Source organism: Camellia sinensis, chromosome 2 (assembly GCF_055761805.1).
Source record: "Camellia sinensis isolate YWXY chromosome 2, ASM5576180v1, whole genome shotgun sequence".
NCBI classification, from domain to species: domain Eukaryota; kingdom Viridiplantae; phylum Streptophyta; class Magnoliopsida; order Ericales; family Theaceae; genus Camellia; species Camellia sinensis.
Window position 1 is genome coordinate 209050828 of NC_138962.1, and position 12985 is coordinate 209063812.

Here is a 12985-nt window from a genome sequence, read left to right on the forward strand (position 1 = left end):
TAAAATAAATTTTAATTTTTCAAACACTTGTTAAATGGCGAATTTGGTTATTTTAAGTTTTTGACTATTTTAATAGACCAAAATATTTGTGTTTGAGAAATAATTAAATTTTTTTATAATTGGATAGAATATTTATGAGAAAAAAAGTAAAATGATTATATGTTTAATATGACATTTTATTTTATTAACTATTTTAATTTATTTTATCTTTTTATGAATTTTAACTTAAAAAAAAGCCTAAAATTGGCTTCCCAAACATCCCCTTGAGATGTGTTGGAAGGCAAATTGGATCATGGAGAAGAAAGAATCAATTATTGATTTCTCTATCCTATCACGTAAATATTAGGAAAAAGGCAACTTGATTCTTTATTGATTTTTCTATCCTATAATGTAAATTTTAGGAAAAATTACAAAAAGTGAATAGAGAAAAAAAAATTGTAAAAATATATAGAATAATGTTTTAGAGTACTAAATTGGGAGCTCTAAAGTATCACTAATGATGTGGCACAGTGGCCCCCACCAAAGTGATGTGATGCTTTGGTTTGAGTTTTTTTTTTTTTTTTTTTAAGCTCATTAGAGCTATTAGTGGTCCAAAAATTAGTGGGATGAATCACCACTGAAATATATAATGTGCAAATAATTTTGTAACAACTCCACTACGCGAATTATCAACGGCTCGAATCGCCCGAAATCCCAAAACGACGTCGTTTTGCGATTTTTTTTTTTTCTTTTTTTTTTTTTCTTCCTTGTTTGTCTGAAGAAGAAGAGGTAGAGGAGAATAAGAAGAATAAGAAGAAGATCTATCAGATCTGGAAAAAAAAAATCAACAACAACATCACCATCATCAACACAGAGAATCAACAACAACATCACCATCATCAACACAGAGCCAAAAAAAAAAAAAAGGAGAGAAATATTAAGATTTTGGTGGTGCTCCATCAGATCTGGTCGGTCACCGTCACACCCACCCTCTATCACCGTCCACCGTCGCACCCTCCATCACGTCGCCGTCGCACCCTCTATAACCGTTCACCGTCGCACCCTTCATCACCGTTGCCTCTCTCTCTGTTTCCGTCTCTCTTCTCTCCTCCTCTCTCTTTCTCCCTCTCCCTCTCTCTCTTGCCCTCCCTCTGAACTCACATATAAGGTCAAGTTTGGCATGATTTAAAAAAGACAAAAAATCAAAAAGTCACTATCCTATTTAAGTCATATCATCTTATTTAAGTCACATCACCTCTCTAACACATCACTTCAAACTCAATCCAAATTCAATCCATATTTCATAAAAAGTTAAAAAGTACACTTATTTAATCTTTCTAAACTAGGCCTAAATGAGAGAAGAAAAAAAAAATACCAAAAGGACTTCGTTTTGACATTCGAGGATTCGAGCTCGTTTCCATTTTGTAATTCTACTCCACTGGTATTTAATTCCCCTAAATTTTAATTCACCAATGATTCATCCCACTAAAAACATCATCACTAATAGCACTAATCTATTAAAAAAGTAATAAAAAAAAATATACAATTTCAAAATCAAAATATCACATCATTAATGACAAGACCTACTACCACCTAATTAGTGAGAGAACTAATGCCAAACATTTTTCATTTTAATTTCAGTCATAAGGGCCCACACCTTTTGTGTTTTTTCTCACCAATTGCTTCTTTCTTTCGCCCTGTGAATCTCTTTAGTCAACGATCTCTTCTCTTTGCTTTGCTTCGCTTCTGATTTGGGTTTTCCCTTCCTTTCCCTTCCCTTCCCTTCTGCAATGGCTATCGTAGAAGTGTTTATCGCTGCATTCCTCACAGTGCTGTTAGAGAAGATGGCCTCCGGAGAGTTTTTGAAATTTGCTCGCTATCAGGGCATTCATACCCGGCTGAGTAATTGGAGCAATATGCTGTCCAAAATTCAAGCGGTTCTGATCGACGCGGAGGAGAAGCAACTGACCGATCGAGCCGTGAACCATTGGCTCGAGGATCTCCATGATTTGGCATATGATTTGGATGATGTCGTGGAGGAGTTTGCCACCGAAGCTTTGCGCCAGAAACTGATGGAAGATCCAACCCCCCAAGCTAGTTCGAGCAAGGTATGGAACTTCATCCCCACTTGTTGTACCAATTTCAAGCCAACTTCTGTCGTGTTGAATTTCCAAATGAGGTCCAAAATTGAGGAGATCAATACCAGATTAGGCAATATTTTTGAACAATGTTCGAAACTTAATTTGGGTAAGATTATTGGAACCACCCGTACACCTTCGACTAAGACTTGGCAAAGACCAGAGTCTACGTCTTTATTTGATGAACCTCGCCTTTATGGCCGAGAACATGATCGGGGTAAGATAATTGATCTGCTCGTAAGGGAGGATGAATCAAGTCATATCAACGTTGGTGTAATTGCCATTGTGGGTATGGATGGGATCGGCAAGACCACCGTTGCTCGGATGGTATACAACCATGAAACTGTGGACAAGCATTTCCATCTAAAAGCCTGGGTTTGTGTGTCAGATGACTTCGACATTATGAGACTAACAAAAGCAATTCTCGAGTCAGTGACTTCCCAACCGCGTAGTTTTCATGACTTGGATCGAGCTCAAGTTCAACTACGGGAGGCTTTGGTTGGAAGGAGGTTCTTAATTGTTTTAGACGATGTTTGCAACCCAAAATACAGTGATTGGAGTAATTTGAAGAGACTTTTCAATAGTGGAGCCGAAGGGAGTAAAGTCCTGGTGACAACATGTAACAGAGACGTTGCAAGTATGATGGCAACTGTTGAACTTCATGTCATTGAGGTCCTATCAGACGAAGATTGTTGGTCGTTGTTTGCACAACATGCCTTTGAGAATACAAGTATTGATGCAAATCAAAGTTTGGAATTAATTGGTAAGAGAATTGTGGAGAAATGTATAGGTTTGCCTCTGGCTGCTACAACACTCGGTGGTCTTTTGAGGTGCAAAGTGCGAGATGAGGAATGGGTAGATGTCTTGCGTAGTAAAATATGGGATTTATCACACGAAGAACGTTACAATCATCTCCAAAATGTTGTCGAAATAGAGGAGATCACTACCATATTACACAATCGTTCTCAGCAACACTTGAAACTCAATTCAAAAAAGATTGTTGGCACCACATCTGTTCAGATTGGGCAAAAACGAGAGTCTACATCTTTAATTGATGTACCTCGCATCTATGGCCGAAAACATGATCAAAGAAAGATAATTGAGCTGCTCGTAAGGGAGGATGAATCAAGTCATATCAACGTTGGTGTAATTGCCATTGTGGGTATGGATGGGATCGGCAAGACCACCGTTGCTCGGATGGTATACAACCATGAAACCGTGGACAAGCATTTCCATCTAAAAGCCTGGGTTTGTGTGTCAGATGACTTCGACATTATGAGACTAACAAAAGCAATTCTCGAGTCAGTGACTTCCCAACCGTGTAGTTTTTATGGCTTGGATCAAGCTCAAGTTCAACTACAGAAGGCTTTGGCTGGAAGGAGGTTCTTAATTGTTTTAGACGATGTCTGGAACAAAAAATACAGTGATTGGAATATTTTGAAGAGCCCTTTCAATAGTGGAGCCCAAGGAAGTACAGTCGTGGTGACAACATGTAACAGAGACGTTGCAAGAATGATGGCAACTGTTGAACTTCATGACATTGAGGTCCTATCAGACGAAGATTGTTGGTCGTTGTTTGCACAACATGCCTTTGAGAATACAAGTATTGATGGAAATCCAAATTTGGAATTAATTGGTAAGAAAATTGTGGAGAAATGTAAAGGTTTGCCTCTGGCTGCTACTACACTCGGTGGTCTTTTGAGGTGCAGAGTGCGAGATGAGGAATGGGTAGATGTCTTGCATAGTAAAATATGGGATTTATCACACGAAGAAAGTTACCATCATCTCCAAAGTGTTGTCGAAATAGAGCAGATCACTACCATATTACACAATCGTTCTCAACAACACTCGGAACTCAATTCAGAAAAGATTGTTGGAACCACATCTGTTCAGATTTGGCAAAGACCACCGTCTACATCTTTATTACATGGACCTCGTATTTATGGCAGAGAAAAGGATCAAAGAAAGATAATTGAGTTGCTCCTAGGGGGGGATGAATCTAGTCAAAACAACGTTGGTGTAATTCCCATTGTGGGTATGGGTGGGATTGGCAAGACCACCCTTGCTCAGATGGTATACAACCATGAAACCATGAATGAGCATTTCAATCGAAAAGCCTGGATTTGTGTGTCAAATGATTTCGACATTATGAGAATAACAAAAGAAATTCTTGAGTATGTGACTTCCCAAACACATAGTTTTAATAACTTGGATCAAGCTCAAGTTCAACTAAAGCAGGCTTTGGCTGGAAGGAGGTTCTTGATTGTTTTAGACGATGTCTGCAACAAAAAATACAGTGATTGGAATATTTTGAAGAGCCCTTTCAATAGTGGAGCCCAAGGGAGTAAAGTTGTGGTGACAACACGTAACAGAGACATTGCAAGAATGATGGCAACTGTTGAACTTCATGACATTGAGGTCCTATCAGACGAAGATTGTTGGTCGTTGTTTGCACAACATGCCTTTGAGATTACAAGTATTGATGCAAATCCAAATTTGGAATCAATTGGTAAGAAAATTGTGGAGAAATGTAAAGGTTTGCCTCTGGCTGCTACAACACTCGGTGGTCTTTTGAGGTGCAAAGTGCGAGATGAGGAGTGGGTAGATGTCTTGCATAGTAAAATATGGGATTTATCATACGAAGAAAGTTACCATCATCTCCAAAGTGTTGTCGAAATAGAGGAGATCACTACCATATTACACAATCGTTCTCAACAACGCTCGGAACTCAATTCAGAAAAGATTGTTGGAACCACATCTGTTCATATTTGGCAAAGACCAGCGTCTACATCTTTATTACATGGACCTCGTATTTATGGCAGAGAAAAGGATCAAAGAAAGATAATTGAGTTGCTCCTAGGGGGGGATGAATCTAGTCAAAACAATGTTGGCGTAATTCCCATTGTGGGTATGGGTGGGATTGGCAAGACCACCCTTGCTCAGATGGTATACAACCATGAAACCGTGAACGAGCATTTCAATCTAAAAGCCTGGGTTTGTGTGTCAGATGACTTCGACATTATGAGAATAACAACATGCATTCTTGAGTGTGTGACTTCTAGATTATTTATTTTTAATAACTTGGATCAAGCTCAAGTTCAACTAAAGCAGGCTTTGGCTGGAAGGAGGTTCTTAATTGTTTTAGATGATGTCTGGAACAAAAAATACAGTGATTGGAATATTTTGAAGAGCCTTTTCAATAGTGGAGCCCAAGGGAGTAAAGTCGTGGTGACAACACGTAACAGAGACGTTGCAGCAGTGATGGGAACTTTTCCACTTCATGACGTCGAGATCCTATCAGACGAAGATTGTTGGTCGTTGTTTGCACAACATGCCTTTGAGAATACAAGTATTGATGGAAATCCAAATTTGGTATCAATTGGGAAGAATATTGTGGAGAAATGTGGAGGTTTGCCTCTAGCTGCTAGATCACTTGGTGGCCTTTTACGATGCAAAGGACGAGATGAGGAATGGCTAGATGTATTACGTTGTAAAATATGGGATTTACCACATTCAGAAGACGTTATCCTCCCAGCTTTAAGATTAAGTTACAATCATCTCCCTCCACATTTGAAGCTCTGCTTTTCATATTGCTCAACAATACCTAAGGGCTATGAATTTGAGGAGGAGGAGCTAGTCTTGTTGTGGATGGCGGAGGGTTTCATTCAACAACAAATAGTGAAGCAAATGGAAGATGTGGGACGTGAGTACTTCCATGAATTGTTGTCAAGGTGTTTTTTTAAACCATCACGAACCGGTAAAAGCTCAAAATTTGTGATGCATGACCTCATCAATGATTTGGCTCAGTCAGTTGCAAGAGATTATTATTTTAGACTGGAAGATAAATTGAACGATCAAGAGCAATACATAAATGTATATAGAACTCGACATTTATCCTACGTGCAGGGCTATTGTGATGGGGTGAAAAAGTTTGAGAGCTTCCATAAAGCCAAGCATTTACGAACCTTCTTACCATTTTCTTTGAAAGAAACTTCTGGTTATTTGACAAGAAATGTTGCCTTTGATTTGTTGCCAAAGTTGCCATGCTTAAGGGCACTAAGCTTGAGCAGATATCGTATCAATCAAGTTCCAGATTCGATTGGAGATTTGAAACTTCTGCGGTTTCTTAACCTTTCCTACACCCCAATTATAAGATTACCTAAATCATTAGGGAGTCTCTTCAATTTGCAGACGCTGATGTTAAGAGGATGTGGATATCTGAAAAAGTTTCCGAAGAACATGGGAAACCTAATTAGCCTACGTCATCTTGATATTACCGATGCAGATTCCTTAGAAGAAATGCCACTGGGAATAGGTAAGCTGACAAGTCTCCGGACACTATCCAACTTTATTGTTAACATTGGGTCTCAAATAAGTGAGTTGGGGAACCTAATTCATCTTGGTGGGACGCTTAGCATATCGGGGTTGCAGAACCTGGCGGATCCTCTCGATGCACGGGGTGCCAGCTTTAATGAAAAACACCACTTGGATGTGTTATCAATGGAATGGAGTAAGAGCTCAGATGATTTAAGGAATGAAATAGTTGAAACAGAAGTACTTGACATGCTGCAACCTCAGAAGAACTTGAAAAGCCTCCACATCAGATACTACTTTGGTACAAGATTTCCAACATGGATAGGAGATCCTTTGTTCTCCAAAATGGCGTGCCTAAGGTTAGAAAATTGTCAAAATTGCTTATCCTTACCACCACTTGGACAGCTACCCTCACTTAATGAGCTTTATATTGAAGGAATGAGTACGATAAAGCATGTGGGTCTTGAGTTCTATGGGCAGGGTGTTTCCAAGCCTTTTCCGTTACTAGAGAGACTAAGCTTTGTGAATATGCCAGAATGGGTAGATTGGTCCACTTTTGGAGTTAACAAGGAAGTTAAACCATTCCCCTGCGTCAGTGAGCTTTCCATCCAAAAATGTCCCAAACTTTTGGGAATGTTGCCCAATGATCTTCCTTGTTTGAGTAGTCTTACGATTACTGAGTGTCCACAATTGCTGGTCGATGTTTCCAGCCTCATCTTCCAGTCACTCACCTTCCTATCTATAAGGGATGCTCTGCTTCCAAGCCTTCAAATGCTCCTTGAGGCGAGGAACACACTTGAACCCACATCCCTTACTTCCTTGGATATGAAAGATGTTTCAATCCCCGACTTTCTTTGCAATCCAAGTGTAGCTGATGAAGTTATGTTGGAAAATGCAATGTCTAAGCACCTTAGTTCAGTAACTTCCTTGAGGTTTGAGAATATAGAGAAACTTGCATTCTTGCCGAAATTTGTTACTGAGGGGTTGATGGGACTCGAAAAATTGAAGATTTATGGGTGCAAAGAACTCAGAACACTGTGGAAGAATGATGTTGGACTACAAAACCGTCTCCTTGCCTTACAACATTTGGTGATTAGAAATTGTCATCAACTTGTTTCCTTGTTTGAAGAAGAAAAGGATGATGAAAACAAGTGGCAACAACAGAAGCAGCAGCATCAGGAGATACCTTGCATAGTGACCCTTGAGTTTCTAGAAATATATAATTGTGAAAAGCTAGAAAAACTGCCACGGGGGCTGCACACCTTCACTTCTCTTGGAGAGCTGAGAATCAAAAGGTGTCCAAGTCTTGTCTCTTTTCCAGAGACAGGGTTTCCGTCTACTCTGAGAAAACTTGTGGTTGATAAATGCAAGGCTCTGAAATCCCTATCTGGGTGGATAATGCAGAATGGTAATAATAATAATCTTGAAGCATTACAGGTTACTGGCTGTCCATCCCTCACATACTTAGGTGGAGTACCCACCACGCTCAAACACCTTAAGATTTGGTGGTGTGAGAAGTTGGAGCAACTGCTGGTAGAGGAGGCGACGAGAATTGAGTATCCACTTCTTGAGTATGTTGATATTTGGCATTGTCAGAGCCTCAAATACTTGCCGGAAGGATGGTTCCCCCTCACTTCGCTTCAACGACTGGCAATAAACAGTTGCCCTGCAGGAGGAGGAATTGTCTCCTACTTTATAGATAAAGGGAATTTCCTCACCAATCTCACTTCACTTAGCATCAGCAACATCAAGACCAGTAAGCCCCCGTCAGAGTGGAATTTTCACAAATTCTCCTCTCTTATAGAATTCAGGATTGGAGGTGCAGTTATTGTGCAAGAAGAATATCTTGAGGTGTCTAGCTTCCCAATGGATGGGATGTTGTTGCCTTCCTCTCTGATAAAACTGTGCATTTGGAGTTTCTCAAATCTGAAGAGCCTATCTTCCAAGGGCTTTGAAAACCTTAACTTTCTTGAAAGTCTTTTTATTGGTGATTGTCCTAGGCTCTCATCTTTTCCAGAACAAGGGTTGCCTCCTTCGCTTTTGCACTTGTGTATCTATGAATGTCCCTTACTAAAACAGGACTTTGAAACAGGCGAATATTGGCCCCTCGTAGCTTTCATTCCTTGCGTCGAGATAGATGGCAGATCCATCTTTGGCTCAGAGGAGGAGGATAAATAAACTCCGATGAAATTCCCACCACAATATGTGCAATTTAACCACCAGGTACCTCAAAGCTGTTTTTTGTTTAATATTTTTGTTATTATTATTGTTGTTGTTGTTGTTGCTGCTGCTGTTGTATGTAGGTGCTTTTGTTGTTATTGTTGTTCTTATAACAACATTTTCTTTTTCAAACACAGAAATTACAAGGAAAACAATGAACCCAATCCCTTCTGCTCTTCCATTTTTTTTTTTTTTTTGCCACTCACACCCCATACGCAATCATGATTATGTGCACGGCCACAATGAATCAACAATACCTTTTTTCTTTAGTGGGACTCTGGGAGGGGAGGAGACTGCATTCTTTCCATTTATTTATGTTATTTTAGGTGCAAACAGGAGTTTGGCCCTCTGTTTGCACCATAAGTAATGAACTTCACGCCTTGCTAGCATGTATGAAATATTGAATTGCAAAAAGATGTTCTTCTTAGCTTGAAAAAATAAAAAATAAAAATGTAGAACTGTAGATTTTAAGCCTTGCTAATTTTTAATGTTTCAGTCGCATATGTTGATTGGTCTCCATTTGGTTGTTGTCACTAACCCAATTACTTTCCATTTTTCAGAAACTTTTCTGCTAAAGAGGTGCCTATGGATGACAGTTTGGTTTTTTGGGTTCTATTTGAAGTTCTATTACTCTGTTTTCGCTCTTCCATTGCTCAATGTAAGCATCATCATATCCTAGTCTATTTCTCAAATATTTTACCTTTCTTTTATTGTTATCTCAGTCTAAAGGGGGAACAGAATGGCCTCTTTTATAGGTGTGCCTTTGAAATGGATTCTGCTTCAAAAACTACATAAATCAATATAGGAAAGTATTAGTGATGTTGTTCACGAAATGAAATGAATATATTAGTGAAATGGTAAGAGTAGAATTAATTGAATAGAAATTGAGAGAGAATTGACTAATATGGTTCAATAAAGTGCTATGAAGACGGGTAAACGCAATGGTATTAAAGTGTGATATGATCACTATTGGTGGAAATGCTATGGGGAAGGAAAGACCAAAACTAATGCAATAATATTAGAAAGACTAACTAATATATCAACAAACATGCTAACTAGACGCAATGTTAAGTGGGTTCCATATGTCAAGTGAAGAGAGTGCTTAAGCTTCCTTGGAGTGTTGAAGTCAAGTCTTTTTACCAACATAAGAAGGTTGCATTTTGTTTTCTTTCTGTTATATATATATATATATATATATTTTTTTTTCCAATCGTAAAGGACTCTTCTGCCATTTGTAAAAGCCAAATGCCAATAAGTGCCCCCATGAGCATTGTTTATTGTTGGGATTTGTACAAAAAGTGCTTTGAAAATGATGAAATGGTTAAAAGAAATATTAAAATGAGTGAAAAGTACCTTGGCTATTCCTTGACTTATCATGGTTTTTGGACCTTGTTCCTACTATTTATAATATATTAATCAATGCCTTAAAAGTTAAAAGTTTTAACTTAAAACCCATTTTTAATACCTTAATTTCATTACAATTTCACAGTAAAAACTTCGGTAGTATTTGGAAGACTTTTAGAATTATGATTTAAGAATAGAGTTATATTTTGAGTCTGTGAGTTTTGGAATTATGATTTGAAAATAGAAAATTTGTTTGGTTATGAGTTTTGAAAAGAGTTTTGAATTTTTGAAATTAGAAAAGCTGTTTGATTCAAAAATTTACAACTCATAGCCAAACACACAACTCAAAATTCTATCGAAAACTCATAAAAAAAAAATTTAAAATTTGAAAATATTTTTTATTTAAAATATAAAAATAATAGGTGCCAATTGCGCTCGCGCGCGCGCGCACACACACACAAAAAATATTCCGGTCAACCAGCCGGACGTCTAAGAGGATGACCGGGTAGATGTGTTTTTAAAAGTGGGCGTGGAATCAATTTTTGAAAATTCTAACCGAACACAATACTCAAACCAAGGTGTAGAATCACGTTTCCAGAGCTCCACCAAACATAGCCTTCGTGTTTTATGATGCTTTTAGGCTTCTTTTTATTTATTTTTATTTTTACCTCTATCTACATTTTTTTTCCTCATTTATTTTTTTTTATTTTTTGGGTGGAGGGGTGTTTGGAAACAGTTGACCTAATGAACTCACTCTTCCTCGCAAACATGATGTATATACCATTTTGAAACAAGGATATTAAGCATTGTTCATATTTTATTTGTCAATTTTTTAATAAACCTAAGCTAGGGATTAATTCCAACTAAATTTATGTAATTCAAAACAAATCTTTGTTGTCAAACAAATGGTCAAAAACTGTAAGAAATTGAAAACTAGAACCTCAATAGCCAAGGGAAGGTGTAATAGTAGGTGTTTGTGTACAAAACTAAGGCTTAAACACACACAATACAAGAGAATGAGAGATATAGATATAGGATAGATACAAAACCCTAAACCTAGAACCAGAGCGTCTCTAACAATTTTTTCCAACCCTAATGCCAAGAGAGGAGCCCTCTTCTTATAGGCAACTCCCTCTTGTAAGGCTTCCAAAACAAGCCATCCAAGAGGGAAATCCCTCCATTTAAATTGTTACACTTGGAATCGTTTTTGCATTACGGGGTGCTCATGCAAATAATTTTTTAGACAAAATGCGTCTTCCTTCCCCCTGACACAGTCGCATAGAATTTTATTTTAGTGTTTCCATCATTCACCGTAAGTTTGCTTCTAAAACACTTTTCTTTTCGGTCTCATGTGGTGTTTGCAGATTTTAGCAAAGCCAGTTCAAGGTGTAAATGTCATCTGTGCCATGCCAATTGAACAATATTTAGGGTTTCGTGCAGTTTCGGTTAAAAAGAATATGCAGACGGAGTTTCGGTTGATCATTGTCAAATGGTTGCTGCATTTGTTGTTGTTGTTGCCTTTTTCCTTTCAAGTTTCATACTTCTATTCCTAAGGATGGTATCAATTCTTTCAAATCAATTTCTAAAATGTTGCTTGTGATGTGCAGAAATGAAAAAAAAAAAACAAAAAAAAAGTCCTGTTTTGGAAAGGTTGGTTATTGGAGACCTAGTGAAGGAGCTAAACTGAGTGATGTAATTTGATTTGGTATTGTTTGGCAGTTGAGTTATTTAGCAGCTTTCCCCACCATATTTTGCACCAATTATTTCTAGACATCTCTCTCTCTCTCTCTCTCTCTCTCTCTCTCTCTCTCTCTCTCACACACACACACACACACACACACACACACACACACACACACACACACACACACAGGTATAGTAAATGAGTTGCTTTTCTTGCCAAGCATGATTACTTGGATTCGAGTCTTACCATGGTGTTGTGCAGTTTTTCATTTTTTTTTTATTTTTTTATTCTCCTCTTATCAATTATAAAAACAATAATTTTAAAAATCAAGTCATAATTTCATATTCATCCATGTGACAAATAAATAATATAAACAACAAAAAGGGAGTCTTAAGTAAATAAAATCAAGGAACAATATCAGTCAACCTACCAACTGTACTCTGACTTTAGAAGTAATTGGAAATGAGGAATATTAATATATCAGGGTAAATTTTGCTTCCTTTATGGTTGATCATTTTTTTTTTTAGCTTTTAAAATTTATTTTTTTCCACTTTGATCTTTTATGTTTTAAGTTGTTTTTTAGTTTACTCTTAAAGTTAATTTTTGTTCAAAATTAAACAGAAAAAGTTATAATAACTGTTACATGATATTAAAAAAAAATATTATTATATTGAAATTTAAGTTTATATTAGAAATATGAATTATATATAATAAAATATTTTTATATTATATGACTGATAAAATGTCATTTTTTGTCTAATTTTTAATAGAAATTAGCTTTAGAAGTAAATTAAAAAAAAAAAACTTGAAATATGAAGGACCAAAGTGAAAAAAAATAAACTTTAAGGGCCAGAATGGAAAAGTGACCAAATATAAAAAGATAAAGTGTAATTTACCCTAATATATCACTCGCTGTTCTCAGCATTTGAAGTCACTGAATTATATGACAAGATGTTATTAATTTTTATTAATTATGTAATAATTAGGATAAATTACATTCAACCCTTCTTAAGATTTGAAAAAAATACAATTAATCTCACACTTTTAATATGATTATACTGACTTCTTTTAAAGATTTAATTCATGTAACACTTATACCATTTTTTTTTATCAATATAACCTGTTAGCCATAATTGATTTTGATGATTGTTCTATTTTTGTTTTTGATTTATTTGAATACATTTAATTGATGTTTTTCCATCACAGTAATCTATCTTCTTAGAGGCCCAAATGATGTTAAAACAAGTATAAACAAGGCCCACAACTGCAACAGCAGCAGAGCAACAGTCCAAAACAGCCAAGCCCA

The 12985-nt window shown here is 36.9% G+C and overlaps 1 protein-coding gene across 1 annotated transcript; it reads left to right on the forward strand.

The window, feature by feature from the left end:
• The first annotated feature begins 1612 nt into the window (after nucleotides 1-1612).
• LOC114279946 (putative disease resistance protein At3g14460) lies at nucleotides 1613-11742 on the forward strand. Its single transcript, XM_028222230.2, has 3 exons — nucleotides 1613-8654; nucleotides 9212-9309; nucleotides 11360-11742. The coding sequence occupies exon 1, from the start codon at nucleotides 1770-1772 to the stop codon at nucleotides 8607-8609; it is 6840 nt and encodes a 2279-aa protein (XP_028078031.2). The 5' UTR covers nucleotides 1613-1769; the 3' UTR covers nucleotides 8610-8654; nucleotides 9212-9309; nucleotides 11360-11742.
• Nucleotides 11743-12985: the final 1243 nt, after the last annotated feature.

Coding starts and splice junctions, on each gene's coding strand:
- LOC114279946 (XM_028222230.2), top strand. CDS start 1,770: ATGGCTATCGTAGAAGTGTTTATCGCTGCATTCCTCACAGTGCTGTTA.